The 26037-nt window shown below is 43.3% G+C and overlaps 2 protein-coding genes and 1 pseudogene across 2 annotated transcripts in view; 2 read left to right on the forward strand and 1 right to left on the reverse strand.

Annotated features, from left to right (window-relative positions):
- The window catches only part of Erich6b (glutamate rich 6B), a gene marked incomplete at its 5' end in the record, with an annotated part of 38829 nt that extends 35942 nt beyond the window's left edge, over positions 1-2887 (forward strand). The window contains 2 exons of the mRNA XM_051160602.1: positions 971-1199; positions 2678-2887. Of these exons, the coding sequence (XP_051016559.1) occupies positions 971-1199; positions 2678-2887 (439 nt within the window). The remainder of the gene's footprint in view (positions 1-970; positions 1200-2677) is intronic.
- A 4753-nt stretch (positions 2888-7640) lies between these two features.
- Cog3 (component of oligomeric golgi complex 3) overlaps positions 7641-26037 on the reverse strand; it is a 54335-nt gene continuing 35938 nt past the window's right edge. Inside the window, exons 17-23 of the mRNA XM_051160842.1 lie at positions 24751-24871; positions 22378-22466; positions 22137-22271; positions 14987-15062; positions 10428-10555; positions 9619-9717; positions 7641-9451 (exon numbers count right to left, since the gene is read on the reverse strand). Of these exons, the coding sequence (XP_051016799.1) occupies positions 9422-9451; positions 9619-9717; positions 10428-10555; positions 14987-15062; positions 22137-22271; positions 22378-22466; positions 24751-24871 (678 nt within the window). The 3' untranslated portion in view covers positions 7641-9421. The remainder of the gene's footprint in view (positions 9452-9618; positions 9718-10427; positions 10556-14986; positions 15063-22136; positions 22272-22377; positions 22467-24750; positions 24872-26037) is intronic.
- LOC127202193 (elongin-B-like) lies at positions 14092-14437 on the forward strand (annotated as a pseudogene).

Genomic DNA, 26037 nt, shown 5'->3' on the forward strand with positions numbered 1-26037 from the left:
AGTATTTCTTTTATCTTCAGTTCCTCAACCTCTCTTCAACAGCTGGCTGCTATAGCCAGTTGTTCCCCAATGGTTGGTTTCCCTTAACCAGCTGTTCACAGCCTGCTCAACTCCCCCTACCTCGTATCCACCAAGACTTTCTCTTCTCTCCTCTTCACTGGTTCCCAGAGATGGTCTGTGGGACCCTGATATAAAGTTAGCCTAGAAATCATCAAATAGCAGTTCTGACCCCAAGGTCTGCCAACACTCAAAGGTCAGGGAGAGATTCAGAGCAGGGATGAGAGCTAACTCCATCATTAAGATCCTGCTCTGTGGGTCTGGGATGCATAAGGTAGAGAAGAGCACAGCAAAGCTCTGAAGGGAGCACAGGAGAGGATGCTGTGCTCCATGAGGCTAAGGGAGGCCATGACTGTGTCTGAAGACAGAGACTAGACATCGATGGACATTCCTTGTTGGAACCTCTCTATCTACTCTCTTAGGGTTTATATTGAAGCTCCATAAGCAAAAAAAGAGCAACTTGGGGAGGGAAGGGTTTCTTAGTCTTGCACATCCACAGCAGTGTTTATCATCAAAGGAGGTATGAATGGAAACTCAAGCAGGGCAGGAACCTAGAGGCAGCAGCTGATGCAGAGGCCACCGAGGGGGTGCTGCTTACTGGCTTGCTGCTCCTGGCTTGCTCAGCCTTCTTTGTCATAGAACCCAGGACCACCAGCCCAGGGATGGCACCACCCACAATGGGCTGGGCCCTCCTTCATCAATCACTAATTAAGAAAATGTTCTATACAGTTGGATCTTATGAAGGTGTTTTCTTGAGGTTTCCTCCTCTCAGATGACATTAGTTTGTGTCAAATTGACCTAAAACTATGTAGCCCTCCCACCAAAACTCTGTGGGCCCAGGAGGAAAAGGAAAAGCAGGAGAGCTGTCCTCCAGCCCCAGCATCGTATTGTCTGACACATCTCCTTCCCCCAGGTTGTGCCTGAGCAAAATCCTGGGCTTTTACTTCCCCAAAGACAAGCACCAGAAGGCCTGGAACTGGTGGAATCTGAGAATGCACGTGCATGCACCCCCTGTCATGAGCATCAGTTTGAAACTCAACAAGCACATCCATATACAAATAAGTAGCCAGGACAAGATCGTCTTCTGCTTCTTCACCCCCAAACAGAAGCGGATTTGTTTAAACATGGGCACCAGGTTCAAGGTAAAGTCTTCTTCACTCTCCTGACCAGAAATCAAAGAATGGGATTATAGGAAGGGGGTGGGGGAAAATATAGCCCCAAGGATCCCCACTATGTGACTGCCCTCCTCCAACTAGGCTGTGCCTCTGCTCTCCATCACCCCAATAATAATGCCATCATATTCTGAATCCATCAAGGGATGCCATACCTAAAATCGCCATATACAGAAGTGTGCTTTAGTAATCTCCAAGGTGATCCTCACTCCAATCAAGGTTGACAATTGTCTTAGTTAAGGTTTGTGTTGCTGGAACAAAACACCATGACCAAAGCAAACTGGGGAGGAAAAAGTTTCTTTGGCTTACACTTCTATATCACTGTTGGTCACCAAAGAAAGTCAGGACAGAAACTCAAACAGGGCAAGAACCTGGAGGCAGGAGCTGATACAGAGATCACGGAAGGGTGCTGCTCACTAGCTTGCATGCCCTGGCTTGCTCAGCCTGCTTTCTTATAGAGCCCAGGGCCACCAGCCCAGGGATGGCACCATCCACAATGCACTGGGCTCTTCCCATCAATCACTAATTAAGAAAATGTCCTATAGGCTTGCCTCCAGCCCAATCTTACGGAGGGATTTTCTCGATTGAGGTTCCCTCCTCTCAGATAACTTTAGCCTATGTTAGGTCGACACAAAACCACCCAGCACAACAATCAAGGTTAAACACTGTCTTAGGGTTTCTATTGCTGTGAAGAGACACCATGACCATGCCAACTCTTATAAAGGAAAACATTTCATTGGGGCTGGCTTACAGTTCAGAGGTCTAGGCCATTATCATCATGGCCAGAAGCATGGCAGCACGCAGGCAGGCATGATGCTGGAAAGGAGTTCTACATCTGGATCAGCAGGCAGCAGGAAGAGAGTGAGCCACTGGGCCCTGTTTGAGCACCTGAAACCTCAAAGTCCACCCCCAGGACACACTTCCTCCAACAAGGCCACACCCACTCCAACAAAGCCACACCTCCTAACAGTGACATTTCCTATGAGCCTATGGGGGCCATTTTTTATTCAAACAACCACAAACATTGCGCCTTCCTTTTCTTCACATGCATTTGTGTAACATGCCAACACCTCAGGCTTACACATCAGTGAAACCAATGCCCCAAAGAGCTTCACTTGTTCACAGAAGCAGTGTCAGAAGTCAAGACCAGAATCAAGGTCCTCCCCAAGTGCACTATTCTCACATACACACCCCCAAGATGGCACAGAACGGCAGACACAAGGGCTGGTTCACCTCTAGTTTTGCTGGAAAGCACCGTCAGCCTGTATCAGCAGCTCATGTGACTATAGGAAAAGGAAGGCCAAAAGTAGCAGAGCTTATGAGTCAGATCTGCCCTGGAGGGTGAAGGTTCTAGAAACATTCATCTTGGCCAGAGTGGACTAACTCCTGGGTGGGACACAGCATCTGAGCAGCACTGATCCTCACCCAGTCATCTACCTACCCTATAGATTATAAATCCAAAACTGCTAAAAGCGATGGAAAAAAAGGTGGTCCTGGAGACAGACACCCGCCCAACGTCATGGAAGATCCAAGGCCTTCTGGGAAAAATAAGTCAGTGCCTGAATCTCACAAGCCTGTCTGAATTGGAAGCCTTCATAGCAGTAGCCCACGTGGCGCTCGAGGACCTCCGTGCAAAGAAATCTCGAATCTGGTTTTAGGGCCGCCAAGAAATGGTCTTGGGCCTCCATGACTCGTCTTGGGAAAAGAGAGGCCTCTGGAGCTGCAAGGAACCCACAGAGACCTGTGTATGTCTTTGAGAGTCGGATTTGTAGTTCAGGACTTGTTGTAGCTCCTTTGTTGGGGGTAAAAAATAAGAGTTTGGGGGGAGTTTAAACTAAATCTGTGGCTGAACACAGAGAAGGCTTAGGGGAGACACATAGCATCTCACTGGCCACCATCTGTCCCCTTGCTCCCACATCCCTACTCTAGGCTTTGGCACATTTGAAGAATGATACAGAACACTGTTGCTCATGCCAGGCTGGGAATATAATAGAAAACCCTCCCTGAGGACCGCACTGTTTCTGCACTGCCTTTAAGGCTGTCTCCAACACTGACCCTATCACAGTCCACCCAGTTCTGTCACAACAAAAGAAAACCTAGACAGAAACCTAAACACGTCATGCACTTAGTTCCCTAAACTAGAAGTGAACTAAGGCCCAAAAGACCCAAGGTTCACTCTGCAGATAGCTGGAGGTCTCTGGGTCACTGGGAACAGTCAACTTGGTAGCTGGGCCAAAGCAGGAAATGTGTAGTCACCTAGCTGAAACAGCCAATGACTTCTGGAACAGAGCCCGGAAGACCTTGTCCTGGCACATCTAGCTTATTCTAGAGAGGCTTTCTGTACATCTCAGTCCATAGGTGTCTGTCTCCTGAGCATTCTTGAAGACCCCAGCTGTCTCTGATTCATCCTGCTTCCATGGGACACCTTTGGTCCAATCCAGTATGGCAACAGTGGATGGAATTATGTACGAAACAAAGCTCCATGATATCTAGGCATGGGGTGGAGTAGTTTGTAGAAAAGGAGGAGTTAAGCTTGGTGCCCCCAACCCCTGGCAAAGTACCTTTTTATATAGACATGAGGTGCCCATTCTTTCCAGGATGACCTTAATCCCAGCCTCAGCCGAGACAACCAAACACTTCTGGGCCCAGGTTTGCAGTTAGCCATTCTCTATTGTGAGCAGTGCCACCCAAGTGCCACCTCTGAGGCCTACTTACTTGCCTGATGACTTACCTCTGGCTGCTACCCATCTTCCAAAAAAATGTCACCGTCCCCAAACCATCACCTGAGCAGTTGAAATGGAGCTAGAGAAAGAGGCTTCAGAGGTGCCACATAGTCACACCTGTGGGGCTTTCACGCTTTATTGGTGAGTGGTGTCACTGCAGAAACAGAACATTGTTACAAAGGTAATGAGCTGTGACAAACTGGCACTGTGTTGACATTCCTCTGCCCACCAACACCAAAGTTTTAGTGGCCTCTTGGCACATCTACGCCCCATGTATATAGAACCCCTTTTCTTACAGCTGGGCTTGGGATCTTAAATGTCCCCTTGTCCCATCCTTAAACTGTATCCAAGGCTTGGTAGCCCAGCCTGATACACTATTGGTGAGGCTCAGTGGAAGGAAGCTGGGTAACTGGGGTGTGTCCTCTAAAGAGACCCTGGTCCCCTCTCTCCTTACTTCATTGATGCATAAAATAAGTAGCTCTGCTCTATCACTCATCTCCCACCATGACACTCAGCCCACCAAAGGCCCAAGAGACGGGACCAGACAAGCGTGGAGTGAAGCAGCCGTGGACCTAAATGATTCTCCATTTTACGTTGTCTCGGGGCCCCACACATTTGTCAGGACAACTTAAAGCTTTTCAGGCATTGCTTCTGTCCCCAGTGAAGATGAGGGATATGGAGCCATCACCACCGCTCAGGCTACTGCCATAGGCCACCCTGGCAACTAGTTTTGTTGGAGAAGGGGGTACAAGTTTGGTATGGCCAAGTGCATGTCTACTTTGACAAATATTTCTTGGTTTTGGGATGACCGTATATACTATAAATTTACAGTATCCAATTTACTAACGGGAAAACTCAGGAAAATTCAGGCTTTGGTTGATTATATAAAAACAGCTAGCCTCTTTATAACAAAATCTTACAAATGAAAGGAGAGTTGGTCATCAAAACAGTTGAGGGTGGTCTAATCAAAAAGAACTGAGGAGGGCAGGCGAAATGGTTTGGTGGGTAAGTGTGCTTACAGACAGGCATGAGGAGCTGAGCTCAGATCTCCAGCACTCAAACGCTGCACACATGTTAGGGGCCATCTATAACCCCAGCACTCAGGGGGAGGGAGGGGATCCCTAAAGCAAGCTGGATGGCTAGACTTCCCAAATCAGGGAGCTCTAGGTTCAAGCAGGAAACCCTGCCTCGATACATAAGATGGAGAATGACCAAGGAAGGCTTCTGGTATCAGGTTTGGGCCTTCACACACACGCAAGCACATGCATACCACCCCCAGGCATGGACAGATGAGGAGAGGGGGACTGAAGAGATGTGACAACTAAGGAAAAAGTATAAATAAGAGACTTTGAAAAATCTGTAAGATAGTAGAGGGGCACTAAGTAAGTTGATACATACTAGATACTGAATGTTTTTTAGATGTGATAATAATGCAAAAGAGTATTATTCTTTTAAGAGATTGATGCTAAAATATTTAGGAGCAAAATGTTTTAAGTACAACTTGAAATCACTTCAGTAAATGAATGTGTGGTTTTACACACTTAATTGAAACTCAACTAAGTGTGTAAAAGAACCTAATCTGGTAAGAAAATTGTCTTAAGATATACATACAAGAAGCCTGGAAGCTATATGAGTCTCACTTATGAGACTTTCGTGTTTGGTATCAGAATTCAGACACTACAACTGACTAGTAGTGAGCCTATTTGCATAATTGGAAAATCTTTTTTTAAGGTGTATTTTAAAGGGGGGAAATAGAGATTTTTGTCAGGTGACTGTATAAACAGACAATGCTTTCTACCGGCCCCACCCTTTTCAGAAAGGTTCTCACAGAAGCAAGGTATGAAAGCCCACATCTGTAAAACCACCTCTACGTAAACTGAGGCAGGGTGACTACAGAGCCAGAGGCCAAGCTACACAGTGAAACCCTGTCTCAATCAAAGACAAAAGACAAAACTAGAAAACTGACAGCACCCCAAAGGGGGAAAAAGCCAAATGCCCATCCTGAGTTGGGTATACCTCCACCTTCACATTCCTTTAACCCAGTGGTTCTCAACCTTTCTAGTGCTGCGGGCCCTTAGTACAGTTCCTCGTGTTGTGTGTAATTTTTGATGCTATTTCATAACTGCAATTTTGCTATTATTATGAACCATAATGTAAATATTCCTGGAGATAGGTTTGCCAAAGGGGTCATAACCCACAGGTTGAGAACACTGCTTCAACTGACAGCTCTCTTTAAAAGACTGACTGTATTTATAAGGTACCAGCAAAGAATTTAAAAAGATCTAGGGTTGTTAAAACAAGAGGAAAATACAAATTTGTTTGTATTATTGTAACAACGCTCCTTAATTTCAATGAAACTATCTGTACTAACTGAAAACTGGCAGGTCCACAATTTGAAAAAAACGAGACGACTTTCTCTCACTCTCATTTGGATCTGGAATGTATCCCAAATGTCCATGTGTTAAAGACTTGTTCTCCAGCCGACAGTGCTGCTCAAAGTAGTGGGTGGCCTTCTGGTTGGTGGGCCCCTCAAGGGTTATGGGACCTGCATGCTCTGTCTTCCTTTTTTGATTCCCAGCTGTGCAAGGAGCAGCTTTGCTGTACCATGCTCCACCACCCAATGCATGCAGCTCGACCATAGGCACCAAAGCAATGGGACTGTAATATACATTATAATGGTAAACTGTCTAGTGCTGCACACGCTGTCCCTAGGACTCATGTTTATGTCAAGAGTCCCCCATGGCCCTGTCCTGGGTCAGGCTGGCCTACTCAGGTTGAACCAAGGACAGGGAAAACCAGCAAGGTGGTGAACTGTTCCCAGAAGCGGTTACTATTCGTTGTCCTGGGTATAAAAATATCTACCAGGGAAGGGGAAGCCGAGGGCTCACCCATGAAGACATGCTCACATTCACATGCCCCACTTTGATGATGTTCCTTTTGTCTGCTCTCAGTCAGGCTGTCCAGTGTGTGCTGGATCCTAGTGCCTGATTTGACACTGCTTTGCTATTATCTGAGCCTTCTAATCTGTTACTTGCTACTTACTCTGCTTGTGTTTGCTACATAATTAATAAACTCACTCAAAACCAAGAACGGCTATGGTAGATTATTCTCTAGGCTACAGAACAGGGCCAGTCCCCAATAAATAAATCACGTTGAAAGCCAAAACAAGCTTTTTGTGTTTGTAAGTTGATTTGTCTCAGGTATTTGTTACAATAACAGAAAATTACACCCTTTTAACTAGCGAAGCATTAAGGTATCTCAAAAGCCAGGGGTGCTGGCACACACCTCCCAGCACATGGGAGGCCGAAGCAGGCAGACCTGAGTTTGAAGCCAGCCTGGTCTACAAAGAAAGTTCCAGGACTTCCCAGGCTATACAGAGAAACCTTGGCTCACAAAACTGAAAGGAAAGAAAGAAAGAAAGAAAGGAAGGGAGGGAGGGAGGGAGCAAAGGAAAGAGGGAGAGATGGGGGGAAGAGATGAAAAATGTCCTTTCACAATTAATTATTACACAGTAAAGCTTGGAAAAGCTAAGATTAGCTGAGTGTACTGATGTCACAATCATGGCTACAGTAAACACTACTGTTCGAAAGACGTAAAGGAAAGCCGTAAAGGAAAGACTCGAAAGCCGAGTAAAGGAAATTCAGGCACTAGATCTTATAAATACTCAACTTGTCTACAACTTGTCCCAATACGGTTTTCAATGAAATGTTTTTACAGAGTCCACACACATAACAAACGCATGACAACAAAGTAGGAAGCAAAGATCTTTATTTTTAAAAAACTTATTTATTAAAAACAGCAATTTCTAGCTAAATAATATAAAGCATTTTAAATTAATTATTTCAAAGTATGTACACTCTGTATAAGTAAACACTTGTAACTGTACAGATTTAAACAAATATTCATTCAGCAAACAAACTGGATCGGTACCACCTTCCCAGTACTTGGTAAGATGAGTGAGTGTTTTCAGAAATAAATCAAAACACAAGAACAAGAGCCTCCTGAAGAACACGTCCTGCTCTGTACATCAGATTACTGAGCCACAGCGCTGTACAACAATTACACCCTCATTTCTTTGGAAAGGCTATCTGAATACCAAATGTACATACAATATACAGAACTGGATATTACAGTTCATCACATTAGACATGTATTTAAAATATAAGTACAATCTTCCTAACTCATTCATTTCTTAGCAAAGAAAAATATGGACCCTCTTACTGTCGAGTTTCCCAAAATATAGAGTAATATGCTCTACCAAGCAATGTCCACCACCAATTTAAACTGGGTTGGAAAACAAGTGGCCTGTTGCATCGGGATGGGTCACCCAGGTGCACACCGTGCGAGAGGCTGCTCCTGTCATTCCCGCCTGCACCATGAGGCTGCTTGCCCTGTTTCAGAGCCCTTCGCACTGTCCCACCCTCCAGACTACGGTTTGAGTAACTGAATGAAGCAGGCTGCATTTACTCTAACACAGGGTTAAAGCCAATCCAACCCCAAATTCAAAGAGGAATTTTAAAAAAGAAGAATCACGGATGCTTATATTCCTTTGACCCTTGCCTGGCACTATGTTTAAGGTATAGGCAGTGTTTGCCACACTCAGGTGTTCAGCTGTGGCAGGACTGGGGACCCCAGAAGGCTGGTGTCTAGTACAACACCAGCAACCAGAGTACTCACTATAAAGAGTGACTGCAGCCGAGGCCAGCAACTAAGCTCCATTCAGAGACCCACTCTGCACAGGCCCCTTCTCTCCTGGGTCTGTGTGCCAGACTTGACACCTTCACCAGGAATTCCTACTCACACACTGGTGCTGATGCCGTGAAGATGCGCAGAATGGAAACACACCTGTCTAGTGAGGAGGATGCAGCTCGAGGAAAGGACCTCACCTGAGGCCTTGGCTTCTTGCAAGTGCCTCATTTCAGCCCATAGGAAGATGACAGCCGGGGTCCAGGGAAAATAAGACACCTTCTTGGAAGCAACCAATCTACTCCCAACTCAACCTCAGAATGGCAGGGAGATCACTGCACCAGGATATAGAAGTGAGATTTCTCCAAGCAACAGTCTCTGTGGAATGCCCGGTAGATAAATGCCTCGCAGTGTCCACAGGAGCAACCATGACCCGGCAGCTTTCTAGGTAGCTGAGCTCCTACGTCCTTTCCACTATTTTTTGTAACCTACTTTTATTGCACAATCCGTGTGAAGGAACATTTCACTGTGAACCCGTGGCCATCAATCTCAGGCCTCTCCATTTCTGGAGACCGTTTCAGCGAGGCAGCTACCCCTGCTGTTAATCTTTGGCATTTTGATCTTCCACTACTTCACTCAGGTTCCCTTCTGCAGGCAGCGCCGAGCAGCACGCCTGTGCTCCTCAGGAGCCGTCCCACAGAAGGGTCTTGGCATCCTGCACGCTGCAGGACTCCTCAGGCCTCTCCTGTGGGACAGACTGTTGACACTCACGGTCCAATGAGACTATTTAGAAACTGACAACAGGAGGTTCAGCTGAAAAACAACAGGGAAGGAAGCCTGTGTTAGCTGCACTGTGGACTTCCATCAAAACACAACATGTGGGAGGTTTCAAAATAAAACAAGACACATGTTTGCTCAAACATATCAGCTCAAGTAAACTAAAGAAGGGCCTGAGGCTTGAGGCCTGGGCTCACAGATACCTGCTCCATGGAAGGACATCCGATGATCTGGATGTCTTCGGGGCTGAACTCTTCCTGAAGCAGAGCGTGGAACTTCTGGAAGACTTGCTGAATGTTATTCTTAGAAAGGAGCAGAGATCATATGAGACGACCCAGGGGATGTACATGCACATTATAAACAAGAAATGCTTAGAATGTTAAATCATCAAATGCCAAAATGAGTAGAGGAAATATATTTTTATGAGATTACCAAAGACATATAATTTGTACTTTAATACTTTACATGCTAGCACAACCTGATGAGGACACATCAGATAATTCCTGGGAACACTAAACTCTCATAGACCTTATCCTCCAGAGAATAATAAGTTTTTAGCAATTTCTTACACAAAAGATAATAAAGTTTCAAGACACATAAAATGCACTTAAAAAAAATCAACCAATGCCTTGGGTAAAGCCATGAACTCAACACAAACTGGAAGTTATGAGTCTTAAATCTGGTCTGACACTTAATCCCTTGGTGGCTGTTGCAAGCCATTTATTTCCTCTACTCACTAGTAAAATGGGGCATAAATTCTGAAATGCTGCTCTCCCCAGTGTCAGGCCACAGTGCTATGTGCAGATAATTTTTTTTTGCTTATTTATTAATGTCTACTTTCAAAATGGACAAAAATATTAAGACCAAGTGAGCAAGGAATAAGATATAGGCAGGCAGATAAGCTCACAGAGATTACTAGCATCACCAACACCAGAACTGTCTATAGGAAGAGAAAGTGACAGTGAGAAAAGCACACTTTAAGTCACCAGGCAGCCAACTACGATCCACTCACCCTAACAGGCTTAAACAAGATGAACTCCGTGTCCTTATTGGACAAGTACAGCGACATGCTTCTCAATGTCAGTGGCAGCCTCGTTTTTATTGTCTTGTAAGCAGTGGCCACAAGGTCATTGACCTTTGCTGCAAAGAAATTATCCTTGTTAGTGTCACAAAGGGGAAAAAAAAATCCATTTTAATTCAGAGAAGAATACTGGGAAAAAAAAGATTATTTCCCCCCAAAAATCTCTTCCCTATGACTTGTTATTTATCAAGTTTAATCACAGCCCTCTAAACATTAAGTGCTTGCTACATACCAACTCTAAGCCCAAGGGCTAATGCAGTCAAACCTCCTCCAGCATGATTCAGGATGTTCTACCAAATGAGGTTTAGAACATTTTTAAGTTATCCTTGGAGAAACAGTAATTAAAAGAATAAGACGTGCAGATGGACTCCCAGGCAGGTGTCTATGGCTGGTTTGCCTGGATCACTCAGAAGACACTCATCTATACATGTCCCCTCTGTATAGCCCTGGCTGTCCTGGACTCGCTTTGTAGAGCAGGCTGGCCTTGAACTCACAGGGATCGTCCTGCCTCTGACTTCCTGAGTGCTGGGGCTAAAGGCATACGCCAACACACACAGGTCATTTATTTACCAGACAGGAAATAAATTCCATGTCTGTACATAAGGACCTAAGCAGCCCCAATGCCCCATCTGAAAGGGCTGTGTGGAAGTGAGCAGCGTGAGTCTTCTGGATGAAATACTTAGGAAGGAATTACCGAGACAGCCACAGGGAAGAGACTCATAATGTCTAAAATGCTCCGCCTCACTCAAAATCCAATACAAATTAAACCATTGGCAAAAGGATTCAGATTCCATGTTTGACAAGGTGTAGAGAAATAGGTCAATGGCCTTCTACATCCTTTGGTTAAGATAAAAAAATATTCAAAGTAAAAGCAAACAAACACCCTACAAGCCAGGCATGATGGTGTGCACTTGCAATCCCAGCATTCTAGAGGCTGAGTGAGGAAGGAAGATCACAAGTTTGAAACCAGTCTGAGTAACACAGAGACACCGTGTCAAAAACAAACAAACAAAATGTAAACCAATGGATCGTAAGAGACAGTGTATCTTCATCAGCTGGTCATGGCAGTATATTACAGTTTAGCCTGACCGGGTGTGCTATACAATATCCTGCAAAACTGAAAATAAACTCACTTAACTACTGAAGATTATGTCATTTAAGCATCGACAAAACACTAAGACATGTGTATATAAATCATGTACTAAAATTTATAGAAAACCAAAGTGAAACATTAAATATATTCATCAATAACATAAGTGAAAGAATCATGGTGTGGGGAAGTGTTCTATGTGCACACTGAACAGCATGACCAGTGGTACCCAAGGGCTGCAGACACACAGGAAGGGATGATAATGAGGGACGGGACACTCTCGCCGGGATAACTGAAGTCGGGTGTGCTAGCAAATATAGAAACAATTTGGGGGAAATGCTACAATGGTGCTTATCTTCAGGAGGGCTAGTTTGCAAATGAAAAATAATTTTTCTGTTCTGTACTTTTGCACAGGTCAATTCATGTAAAAACAGTTTAACTGAGGGAAGTTTGAGCAAAAATATGGTAGGAAAGTACCAACACTCTCAAGAACTGCTCATTTTCATTAAATAAATGAAGGCTCCTTCCGGGTACTTCCTCCTGGGGTCCGACTCTATCCTCACTAAAATACTTTAGAGAGCACTAAATCAGACTCAGTAACACAAAGCGGTTGTATAGGCTGGTGAATACAGTGCCCACCAGCGCCTAAAAACATGTATTTCCTAGCTTAAGTTAACAAATTAACATCTTATCTGTAGCTCATTCCTCTGGAGCGTGGTTATCGTGACATAATCTCCCCAGAACCTGAGCTCAGGCCACAGGGCCCAGCAGCTTCTAGACTGCTCTCCTTGTTGCACCTCAAGAAGCCTGTAAATATCTCTGACATTCAAGTCAGGGATTTATTAATTACAGACCATGAAAACCAACTCCATACTTCTAAGGTAGTCAAAGGAGCAGAAGATATGTTTACAAGATAGTGAAGGAGCTCATGTAGACAAAACAAAACAAACAGGTTAAATGAGTAAACAGAAGGCCCTACTCCAATCTGTCTTTTCATTTTCTGCTTTACTAATGGAAACTTATGTAAGACTAAAACGTGATGCCCCAACACAGAATTGTTAGGTTACCTCTTGAGAAAAATCACAGGCCCATCTCAAGAGAAAGGATCTTTCCAGAAAGGAAAGAACAACAGCCAGCTATGCATCGAGCTGGCTTAGCTGTACTAACACACAGTGTTACCTATTTGCCAGTGTTATACTCTGCACCTCAGAGTTGCATTTCTATAAATGTTCAGAATACACAGCAGTTCTTTCTTCTAAGTAAGCACTGTAAAAGACTAACACCCTAAGCCAAAGGCTCAAACTAAGTCAAGATCAAGAGAATGCCCCCAAGGGCCATGCTGCCTAAGGACTACCTAGTGTCCTGATTGTGAGGACCTGTAGCCAGGTCAGCACCATGCGGCCTGCAGCTAGAATGCCAAAGCAGGGCAGCGTGCTAGTTTATCAGCTGTGCTTTGTTTTTAAAAGACGTTGCAGATGTCAATCTCAAGTACAAGACAAATGCTTGAAAAGATGGAGAGAGTAAAAGATCTGCTGTCTCCATCACTGTCACCAAACAGGTGGAAGCACAGTCTCAATGTGCACTCAAGGACCTTTACAAAAACTGTCTGTCCAACGACAACCGGTATCTGTCTACACACGTCTTCCTAAGAGACAGCGCTAGCTACTTCTTAGTTCAACTTCAATTGGCTGAAAACTCTGCAGGAAGGGTCGCTTCAATCAAAATTTTTATATGGTATTAAAATTTGACCTCTGAAAAATTGTAAATTGAAAAGTACTTTTAAAAAAAGATTTATTTATTATATATACAATGTTCTGCCTGCATGTGTGCTTGCCCAGCAGAAGAGGGCACCAGCTCTCATTACAGATGGTTGTGAGCCACCATGTGGTTGCTGGGAATTGAACTCAGGACCTTCAGAAGAGCAGCCAGTGCTCTTCATTTCCAGCCTGAAAAGTACTTCTTATTACCCACCAGCAAACTAGTCCTTCTCCTAAAGATAACCACCTTATAACTTCTTCTCCAAACTGTGCATAAAGCTGTTGTATATGGACTTTCAAAGTTGCCTACATAAGAATGTATCATCCTCTTATTCAGAGGAAATATGGACCTAAGAGACACAGCTGTCTGGAAACCAATGGTGTTATAAAGCTGACTCCAGGTTAGGTACTGTAGCTGCCAATGCTCAGGACAAAAAGCCAGAGGCACCTTCAGACTTCTCACTATGAACGAGGAGCAGGCACTCAACTCAGAATCAGTTTCTCCCTGGCTAAGACCCTGTTCCTTCATCATCTCAGTTTTAAAATATGGGTCACGGGATGGCCAGAAATATCAATGTAACAACATTCATTCTGGTTAATGGTAACTGAAAAGCCATTTTTAAAAGTGTCAAAAATAACCCAAAGGGGTGTGATTCTAAATGTCTAATACCTAACACGGAAGACCCCCTCCACCCACCAAAAAAAAAAGACTTTAGCATAAAAAATTTCCAGAGAAGCAGCTGCCAGGATGGACATGTTTCTCATGATCTGGCGCCACAAGACCATCATCTTCACGGACGCCAAGGAGTCAACCAGCTCCTTGATGACGGGAAAACTCTGGGCGAGTGTGGCTTTACTAGCCAGACAGCACGGCCACAGGCCCCTGCCACCGTGGGCCTGGCCTTCCGAGCAGATGATGCCTTTGAAGCCCTGCGCATTGAGCCCTTCTCCAGCCCTCCAGAGCTTCCAGATGTGATGAAGCCACAGGATTCTGGAGGCAGTGCCAATGAACAAGCTGTGCAGTGAGGGCCCCAGGGCCACCCCCTAGAGACCCATTCCCCCCAATAAAAAAAAAAGATTTGGCTGTCAAAAAAAAAAAATTTCCATTTATGGAAGAGTGACTGGAAACATCTCAAGTGAATGTGCAAGTCAAACAGTACCACTGCCTGCCAAATCCAACTCACTCCATTTTGACACATTTTTTCAAGCACTCCAAATTGTCAACAGAGGATGTAACTTGGAGAAAAATACGGAAGGAATTAGTGGCCCAGCACTTCCCCATGTGCTGGAACTGAGTGCGCTCCTTCCCTCACTTCACTCTGGGCAGCAACACTGCAGTTAAAGCCTGAAGCCAAGGAAGAGCAGGTGCACAGAGGCCTGCGGCGGCGCGAAGCACTAGTGTAAGTCATGCTTCATTTTTAGTTGAGTACACTTCCAAAAGCTCTTCCCTCTTTAGAATGAAGGCTTGTTAGATACGAGCAGCACTGGCCAACTAAGGCCTGTCAGCCCCAAGCTGAATGCTTTAACCCAGATGTAATAACCCAAGTCCCAGGAAACCAAGTCGCAGATGTCACAGTGAGGGCTGCCCAGACACAGACTAATAACAACCTAAAAAGAGCTCCAAGAGAGTAAAGTCCCAATACCTGGTTGTGCCCAAGGCTGCTGTGACAGGGTGTACTTGGGGCCTCCCTGACTGGCCATGGTTTTTAATGCTGATACCTAGTAGAGGAGACAAAACAGAGGTTTCATTTTACCAATGGCAAACAAACTGGGCCTGCTCTCAAGAGCACAGCACCATTAAGCCTAGTAAATAAGGCACACTGGTAATCAGGCACAATTCTAGCAATACAGGCTTTCACAGCTAGACTTTTATTTTTTTTAACAAAATTTCTTTTGTGAGTTCAAAACATGTGTTATTCTGGGGAGAAAAGCAAAAACAAAACAGCCACAAACTTGTCAGGCATTCTTTCTAACACCTCTCAGGACAGGAATCTCTGAAGAAATTTCACCAAAAGTAAAACAAAAACAAAATTGGTCATTCCCGAAAAGACTGAGTTAATACTGAGCTATTATCATTGAAAAATTGTCGCTCTCAATTGCCCAAGAGGCTCCTCACATATTGTAAGTTTTTTTCCCCTTTTTTAACCACACCACAGGCATAGCAAATGTCATCAAAAAACAGTGGCCAAGCCAGGTGGTGGTGGTGCACGCCTTTAATCCCAGCACTTGGGAGGCAGAGGCAGGCGGATCACTGTGAGTTCAAGGCCAGCCTGGTCTACAAAGTGAGTCCAGGACAGTCAAGGCTACACAGAGAAACCCTGTCTTGAAAAAAACCAAAAAACAAAACAAAAAGCACCAGTAGGCAGGCTAGAGAGACCACAGGACCGACGTTTAGACCCTGACACTTGTAACTCCAGCTCATAGGGACAGGATGCCTTCTTCTGAATTCCACAGGACTGCACACAAATGCCATACATTTACACAGACACAAGCACACCAGTACATGCACAGACAAACACACAGCTGGGCATGGCAGATGCTCCTGCAGAGTCAACATCTGGGAAGCTAAGAAATAAAGCACAAGAGCTTGAGGCCAGCTTGGGCTACATAGTCAGACAACAAACAAAAACCCAAACAAAAACAAACTGGGTTTTCAAGTACATTACAAGGCACACTTGGTAAACATATGCTGAAGATACAGAGTTGGAAACCACTTCTGTATTCTTTACTCTGCTACAGTAGCATAGGAAATAAACACAATTATGTCTACTTAGCTGTTTAGACAGGAAACTTGATGAAAATAGGCATGAACTCCTCTTTAGTGGATAGACATAGGGCAAAGGTCCAAGCCATTAGAAAACTGAAGCATCAACTCCAGCTTTCCCATAAGGGCAAAATATCTAGACAAAGGACAGGCAGAGCCACATACAGACGTTAACTTCTCTCCCCTTCTCTCTGGTTTTACTGTCTTTCTACCCCAATTCCGACCTTTGCTCATACTGACCACTGCAGACCTCACCTCCACCTCCTCACACTCAGTTTCTTTCATGTCTTTTAAAAGCATCTTTTAAAAATAAATTATATATGGCTGAATGTGGTGACACATTTAACTTTTTTGTTTGTTTGTTTGTTTTAAGACAGGGTTTCTCTGTATAACAGCCCTGGCTCTTGACTGTCCTGGGCTTGCTTTGTGGACCAGGATGGCCTTGAACTCACAGAGGTCTACCTGCCTCTGCCTCCTGCATGCTAGGATTGAAGGTGTGCACCACTATATCTGGCTGCACATTTAATTTTTAGTCCCAGCATTCAGGAGACAGAAGCAGGTAGAAATCTGTGAATTCCAGGCCAGCATGGTCTACATACTTAGTCCTAGACTAGCCAGGGCTACAGAGTGAGACCTTGTCTCAAGTAAGTACATACATAAATTAATTAAAATTAATTATATGTACTACAGCCACAGACATGAGGCCACATCATAGAGGCTTTGCTTGACAAAGTTTCCAAAGACCTATGGCTGCCCAGCATGATCTCTAGACATCCAGAACAGCTGTTGAGGCTTGGCTTGACAAAGTCCCAAGATCTCCAGCTGATCACCACTGCCCTTAAATATTATGAATGGTCCAGGTGTAATTTTGCCTAAAAACTACTTTGAAATCTACTTTTTCTCCTAAAACTGTCTTTCTCTTTCTCACTTTGACTATGAGCGTTAATGAAATTCACACTGGAAAACTTTTCCCACAGAGAATACTCAAAGAAGGCATCTGGCCAAAGGTTTGAAACAACGAGAAAGTCTTGGCTCTGACTATTATGAGCAGTCAGGCAGAAACTGCTTGAAAAGAAAGTTAGGCTTTGACATAACAGTACCTGGCTAGTTACTGTTCGCCACAGAAAAGTAAAACTTGTTTCTTTAGAATCTGCTTTGAAAGTAATAGAAGGTGGGCTTGGAATGTCATGTTTTACAGATATTTTACAAAAGAGGATTCTCTTGGCAGTTAGCCTAGGCTTGGATAGCACATCTGTTTGTTGGTTTGGGACTAGAAATAAGTCAAGTTTTTCTGTGTTAAGCACATTTAGTTTCAAGCTATGTTGCTATGACAATGGCTTTAGCTCAGGGAAATTTATGATTAAACTTTCCCTAGTGTTTTTATTTTTTTAGATTTATTTATTATAAATATATTATAAATACAGGTGTGTATGCTTGCATGCCAGAAGAGGGCACCAGATCTCATTATAGATGGCTGTGAGCCATCATGTGGTTGCTGGGTATTGGAACTCAGGATCTTTGTAAGAGCAGCCAGTCCTCTTAACCTCTGAGCCATCTCTCCAGCCCCCCACCCTCAATACTGATTGATTTTTTTTTATATGCCTTATTGTAGGTTATACAGAACTGTATTTCTTTGTTAGATTGTTTTCTTGCTCTGTTAATTTTTAAATGTTCTACTGATTGTAAAAGATGAGAAAATTATGATGTAATCTGTAATGAAAAAATTGAATTTCACTTTAAATAAAGTACTGGGGTTGTCACAAGGGGTAACAGACAACAAAAGAAAAATAAAGTTCTCCTGGGCTAGAAGACCTTTCAGTTTACACTGTAATTTATGCCTGGGCCTAACTATTTCTTTTCTCCTCCATTCCTCAATCTCTCCTCAACAATTAGATCTCTATTAATTGTTCATCAATAGTTGGTCTCTCTGGCCAGCTATTCCCCGCCAGCTCAATTCTCCCCATCAAGGAACCACCAAGACTTTCTCTTCTCTGATCCCAAAGCTGGTCTGTGGGACACTATTATAAACTAGACAATGCTAAAAGAAAAATTTACCTTTAGCATACATTACTCCAATATTTTCCAGTATAAATATTCACTTATAAAAATGGAAACACACCAGGTGGTGGTGGTGCACGCCTTTAATCCCAGCACTTGGAAGGCAGAAGCAGGTGGATCTCCGTGAGTTCGAGGCCAGCCAGAACTACAGAGCGAGTTCCAGGACAACCAGAGCTGTTACACAGAGAAATCCTGTCTCGAAAAACCAAAACCAAACAAACAAAAAAATGGAAACACAAGCCAGGCGGTGGTGGCACATGCCTTAATCCCAGCACTCAGGAGGCAGAGGCAGATGGATCCCTGTGAGTTCGAGGCCATCCTGGTCTACAATGTGAGTCCAGGACAGTCAAGGCTACACAGAGAAACCCTGTCTCGAAAAACCACACATACACACACACACACACACACACACGAAACACAATAATCTGAGTGTGGTAGCGTACACCTTTAATGAGGGCTAGAGCTTAGGAGACAGAAGCAAGTGGATTTCTGTGAGTTCCAGGCCAGCCTGGTCTACAGAGCAAATTTGAGGACAACCAGGGCTACACAGAGAAAGCCTATCTCAAAAACCAAGAAACAATAAATAAAATTGGGGGGACAGGGGACACAAGCTGGGCAGTGGTGGCACATGCTTTAGATTATAGCACTTGGGAGGCAAAGGCAGGCAGACCCCTATGAGTTCTGGGATAGCCAAAGCTACACAAAGAGACTCTGCCTCAGAAAACAAAAACAAAAACAAAAAAAGAATGTTCATTACTTTTTTTCCACCCAGTAACTACAATTTGAACCTTTTTCTAGCCCTGAAAGTTTTATTTTAATAATAACCATTGCCTACTATTCCACTGATTGCTCTAGGATCTCACTAATTCCCTAATAACATAGCATAGGCTTGAAAGAAAGAAAGAAAGAAAGAAAGAAAGAAAGAAAGAAAGAAAGAAAGAAAGAAAGAAAGAAAGAGAAAAGAAAAACAACAGCATCATGTTATATAGCCCAAGCTGGCCTGGAGCTCACTCTATAGCCCAGGGCAGCACTGAATTCACAGTATTCCTCAGTTTTAGCTACTACTCTATTGCTATAAAGAGACACCATGACCAAGGGCAACTCTCAGAAAAGAAAGCATTTAATTGGGTCTGGCTCATGGTTTCTGATCCATTATCACCGTAGTGGGGATCATGGTGGCAGGCAGACGAAATGCTGGAGGAGTGGCTGAGAGCTACACCCTTACCCATAGGCAAGAGGCATAGGGAGGGAGACGCTGGGCCTGGTGTGGACTTTTGAAACTTCAAAGCCTACCTCCACCCCCACCCCTGACACACTTCCTTCAACAAGGCCACACCTACCCAAGAAGGTCAAGCTTCCTAATCCCTCTAATCCTTTCAAACAGTGCCACTACTTGGGGCATTCTCTTTCAAACCACCATATCCTCCCTCAATGCTTGCCACCACGCCTGGACAAGCTGTTTAAAAAACACAAAGACCTCTATAATTCACCCTGTTTACTATCTGAATAATTTATTTCTTTTTAAGTCAAATCAAAGATCATTTCTTCAAAAGTTCTCCTAGCTCTGCAGAGGTAAGCTCTGCTAACAAAGAAGGCCAAAGATAGAAAGGGAAAAGGAGCTTTCCTCAACTGGCCCCATGTCTTTCAGAGCCTGGAGACCAGTGAAGAGCCATGCTCGCTCTGCCTCCCTGCTACATACTATAACTATAACTGTAACTGTATATAGTTTCGACCCTGATTCCCCTATCAGGTTACAGTCCCTTGAGTGCAGGAATTAAATCTGTACGGCCAAAATCTACTCTATGCACCACATCAAGAAAGTCTTAATTTACAGTTACCAAGGTAACTAGCAACACTTCAAAGAGATTGATAAAAATAAGCTTGCAAAATTTATCAAACAAAGAAACAATGAGGTTTTACACATAAGTGAGTTTTTAGCACAGGCAGGTTCCACCAGAAGGGAATACTATAGCTCAGCCATAACCTGGAATCTGCTTCCTTCAAAATGCCCTGGTTTACACATTGCTAAAGCGAAATTTTTAGCTCAGTTCTGTCTTCCTTTTCTATAGCTATTCTGAGGAGCATCACAAAATTCTCACATACACTGTCTTCTGTAGTCCTCACAACAGCCTCTACCAGGGCAGATAGACGCTGTGGCTCTCAAAAGAGACATTAAAAAGGAGACGGGCAGACCCTGAGTTGCTGGTGATTCCAGTCAGAATGTGTAGACAAGGGTCCAGGCCTACCTTGCCCAACTCCAAGTGATACTTTTTCTGCGCCTACTATGACTCAAAGTCCTATTTAATAGTTTCAAGCAACATGTATACTGTGGTATTCTAGAACAAGAAAAATGTATTGCAGTTTTCAAGCCTCAAAGAAATAACCTGAACCAAATGTTTTCATATATACATCTATCTGAGTATTTGCCACAGTATTGTGTTCTCTTGTGTCATCAAGATTTTTTGAGAAAAGGTTGTTTTTCCAGGGGCAATGCAATGGTTACTGTTACTTGTCAATTTGATGAAATCTAGAACCACGCAAGAGGCTGGCCTCTGGCTGCACCTGTGAGGGGTGACTGGGCTAACTGATGTGGACAGGCCTGTTCCCTATGTGTGGAACACTGTCTGGGTTAGGATCCCAGGCCATATAAACATAGAAAGTGAGAGCTAAGCAGAAGCATCCTCACTCAATGCTTGTAAGTGCACAAACAGAGTGACCAGCTGCCTCATGTTCCTGGTGTAATGGCTCCCCTGTGATTATGGACTGTGACCTTCAACTTCCTCGCTTAATTTGGTTTTTTGAGGGTATTTTATCATATCAACAGGAAAAATAGTTAAGACAGCCAGAAAATGACCCAGAAGAATATGAATATATATATGATAATATAGTTTTATAAGGACATATGTGATATACATGTTCTAGTTCATTTGTGTATTTATATTATATACTATATATGTATGTATATATATTACATACTATGTATGTGTGTGTAGATATAATTCTTCCCAGAAAAAAAGACTATCATGTCAAAAACCAGTTGAACAAGATACAGAAAGGTTTATCCCACATAAACTGGTGATTCAAAACTTTGTTTCTCAATCTGTGAAATAAGCCATTTTCCTAATTCTGGATGCCAGGGTTTTGGTAAGAGTTCAAGAAAATTAAGCATCGCAACAGGGGGGACTCAGGAAAGGAGTGCACAGCAAAGGTTGACCTGCAGCTCAGGAAGGGGACATTTTGCTGCAAAAGGAACTGATCTGCAGCTTGTGAAGGGACTGGACTCACAGCTACAGTCAGACTCAAAAACAAATCTCCTGAATGCTGAAAATGTCCTCTATGCACAAACATGTTTTATTGTGCCAACCTATATTTACATTTCAAATGAGCCCGAACACAGAAACGAGCCAGGGACATATTGTTAATGAGGCTTACATTTAAATGGCACATATCTAATCTACAAACAGAACTATGGATTTAGTTAGTAGGGTGCTTGCCCTAGCACACATAAGGCCCTGAGGTGTATAACAGGGTGGTAGCACACGCCTGCAGTCTCAAGTGAGCTCTTAGAAGATACTGGCAGGAGGGGCAGATTTCAAGGTCATCCTTGACTACATCAGAAGTCCAAGGCCAGCCTGATACTTGAGACCCTGTCTCAGAAAAATAGAGATAAAAAGAAACTGTAACTGCTGCCACACAGACCCCAAACAGGAACTGGAGAGTCCCAGCCAGTACAGAGAAGACTTGCTATGCAGCTAACAGAACACATCAAGCAGGGCTCAGCCATAACAAGCTCTGCAGTGTCTGGTCTTCAAAACTACAAGCCCAGGCTTACAAATGAAACTGTAAACCAACTTTTATGATAAGGGAACTTCCTAGAAAGACACAGTAAGAGCCAGACTCCCTCTCCTTCCACTGTTTTCACGACTCAAGAAAAGCTAGGGGAGGGAAGCGGGACTGTAGACAGTCTGCACCTTTGCCATGAACTCCTCCAGCTGCTCTCCAAACAGCCTGGTCTGCTGCTGGATGAACTGCTCACAGGCTGACTTCAGGTGCCGGTCTACGTCCTTCTTAGAGTCAAGGTAATGTTCTCTGATCTCAGGAGTCCCCTGAAAAAGACACGACAATTTCCTTCTGTTTGCATGGGCCTACAATGAGCAGACATGTAAAGAATAGCATTTAGCTCCACCACCAATGACACACAATCCTCCTCACCTCCAACAAGAACTCTATCAAGGCATTGTTACTATTCAGCCGAAAAAATCTTGGAACAGTCATAGGGTTCAGGATTTTAAATGCTGCATCTGTGAAACAAAATTACTCATCCAGTGAACAGGTACAGGTCCAACAGAGAAACCCTGTGTAACGCTAGCTCTCTACTGCTGCCCAGCCAGGAAGCATTCATCCTCACTAGGTCCCCTCCAGGAAGGGCTAAGTGAGATGAGCAACAGTGATGACGATAGGCCCACATAATCATTTATAAAAGTCACAGTTACGAAATTACTATTAATTATGACAATCTATTTTTTAAAAAGATAAACGGGATAATACACAGAATCTCACTGCTTTGCTTTTAGATGTTAAGTAGAATTTTTTAACAATGTACATACTTACCCAGCTTCTTTATCATCTCGGCTGGCACAGGAATTTATCCACTTGAATGACAGTGAATAAACAAATGTGTCAGCCAAGAAGAAAACACCAAGAGGACATATTTACCCCTTAACCTCCAGACTAACTAGAATCTCAGAAAGTATTGAGGTCTCATTGATGTTCAAATGCAATAAGATACACCACTATAGTCACCAGGGGTTAGAGGTTAAAAGTGAAGACAGAAAGCATTGTCGGGGACAGTTTCTAAAAGACTATGGCTTGGCTTTGCCAGCCTGGGGAAAGCAAAGCATGCACTGCTCCCAGCCCTGACCTGCAAGCACAAGCCACAGTGTAAGTACTGCCTGGCACTGGGTCTCCATGTGAAGGAGCCTCTATCAGATGCACTACTCAGAAGAGACTGTCTGCAGTGAACAGGACCACATGGTAGGTGCATGACCTTCATAACATGGTAGGAAAGAAATCCTGCCAAAATCTTAGTCTATTTCATTCTCTCAAATCTCAGCAGACAAAGAGCAGAGCCGAGTGGCAGCAACACACAGATTGAAAGGGATGGAGGTGCATCCTATCACCAAACAAAGGCCATCAGCAGCCACGAGCTCCATGTGGTTAGAGCACCGTTCTTATACCTCACAGCAAAAGAAAGGAACTAACCAGGTAGCTGGGGACACAAGCTCCTAGTGAAGATACGCTTTTAAAAACCTTGGGCATTCCTTACGAGCAAAGCCCAAAAAACCTAGATCCTAGTTAAAATATGAAAAATACCTACAAGCGTTACAAAAACAAAAGGTATTTACTGTGATGGTCATAAATCAGCATTAGGAGAAATACAGGAACAGCTGCTTTAATATGACTCATCAGGAGACGACCATGGAACTCAGCTGAGTTAAATCAAGTCCTCTCAGATAAGCACAGCGACATAGGAGCTAATAGCCCACTGCCTTTGGGATTCTGTATTTGGCATTTCTGAATCATAGAATACGGAAAATAATTTGAGTCACTACTGCTTCAGGTGCCTCAAGATTAAGAGAGAAGTTAATTCATTATACAACTGAATGCTTTCAGTGTAAGAGCTTAAATCTCTGGAAATCATTAAAAACAAAAACAGCTCACAAAAATGTAAGAGAAACAAGTGATGTTTACAGTATGTCCTTAACTATTTAAAATCAAGAGCTTGGATTGTATGTATTTTGATCTCTTCAAAATCTGTTAATTTTGGCTGAGACTTGTGGCGCACACCTTTAATCCCAGAGACCAGTGGACCTCTATAAGTTGGAGGCCAGCCTGGTTCACAGTGCGCTCCAGGACAGCCAGGGCTACACAGAGAAACTGTGTCTTGAAGGCCCCTCCCCTCCCCCTAATCTGTTATTTTAGTAACAAATAACTAAGACAAATAATTCATCTTTTCCAAGATGAGTCCAAATTCTACATATTTCATATCACCTTGCTTAATAGTAAGCATCTCCAACTTGATGTTACCTTAAACACAGTAACATATCTTTCATCCATTTTCATTCTTAATGATCTTGGTAACCAATGAAGGTACCATGCCAATGTCACTATGTTCCCCCAGAAGGAAGATGGCCATGGAAATTAACCTCCCCGCAGTTCAAGTTTACATAAGAGCCATAACATAGGTAAAGCCCCACTTGCTGATACATGCTATTTATCTTACAAGTATTTATTATAATGCTTTTCATCTTCTACTTGCTTATGATAACACGTGGAAGGGCCCAGGAGATTTAAACTGTATTATACATGAAAATGTTCAAATATAGCTCTTTTAATAAAGAAAATTCAACAAATTAGAAGTAATTAGGATACTGACAGCTCAGATTAGTATGAATAAGTAACATATTTAGCAAGCAAAGCATGCAAAAGAAATTGCAGATGAACATAAAATAAACCTGTAGCCTGTGCTGACACACCTGGACAGGTCAAACACACCCAACTGTGCCAGCCAGGACAACAAAGTACCTCTAGTTTTCTTGAGGTCCAGGGAAATTTCCTTAATGGTGAATTCAGTGTGAAATGGAGCAATTTGTTCTCGAAGAATCAAAAGGTGCTTAATTAAGAAAAGTTGTCCATCAATCTGAGTCTAAATGATAAGACAAAAAAAAAAAAAAAAAACACACACACACACACACACAAAAAAAACAAACAACAAATGGGTATTATCACAGATTAAATCAAAATAGGAACACATAAAGCACATTATCATTCAACACGAAGCCTAGGCAGAAGCACAGCTTCCAGGTGCCAATACTCTGCAGTACAATGAACTCTCTCTAGGTTTCCCACACCAAAGTTCTCTGGAAAAGTCTTGCTCGGACTCTGAACATTACCACTGATCTACTTAAGGAATACAAGAAAGCAAACCACACAAAGGGCTAGGAAGAGAGGTCAAGACTTTTAACCTGGCACAGAGGTTAAAAAAGAAAAGAAACGAAACACTGCAAGCTAAGAGCCACACGAGAGCACAGACAAGCTCAAAGGATAGGTCCAAATTTGCTTATTCGGAGCCCTCTAGACTCTCTTAGGACGACCTCTTTCCCTTCTTGGCCCACGTGGTTTTGATATCCAGAACATCAGACATGCAAAGTGCAAAGGGAGCCTCCATCTCTAAAGTTGACCGCATCCCCATCCTGGATGACCAGCCACCAACAGTGCACTGGCTGTCCTTACACAGACCCGTCTGTGACAGCCCTGTGTCTGAAGTGGTGCGCTCACAGCTCTGACCCAGACCCAGTATAACAACTACAGTCCTCGTGATATAAGTTTTTATTAATAAAGCAAGGCTGTTCCTCAAGGCAGGATTTTATTTTGAAAACATTTCTAATGAAGTTTGCATATTAAATTAGGAAAGCATAAGGTTATACTTCATTAGCAGTATGAAAGGATTCATAAAGCATGGCGCTCTCCAGTCTCTTCCCACCACCTAAGGAGCGCAGTCGCTATCAGAACGCAGCCTGGAAGGGAAGCTCACTTGGCCTTGTGCGACACAGCAGCAGATAAATATGAAATGCTGCGCATCCTAAAGACTTATTCTAGCTGGAAAAGGACAACTTGACACCAAAACTGTGTCACTTAGACTTCATTTACTTTATTAAAGCTGTTGTAACTCAAGAAAATAATATCACATTAATTTACTACAGACTAGGTTTCAATATGTATGTAATGATAATTTACCTTATAAAATTAGAAAAAAAATCCTAAATTGAAAGGCAAAAATTACACAGTCTTAGCCACAAACACAAATAAGCT

The sequence above is a fragment of the Acomys russatus genome, chromosome 18 (assembly GCF_903995435.1).
Source record: "Acomys russatus chromosome 18, mAcoRus1.1, whole genome shotgun sequence".
In the NCBI taxonomy this organism is placed as follows: Eukaryota; Metazoa; Chordata; class Mammalia; order Rodentia; family Muridae; genus Acomys; species Acomys russatus.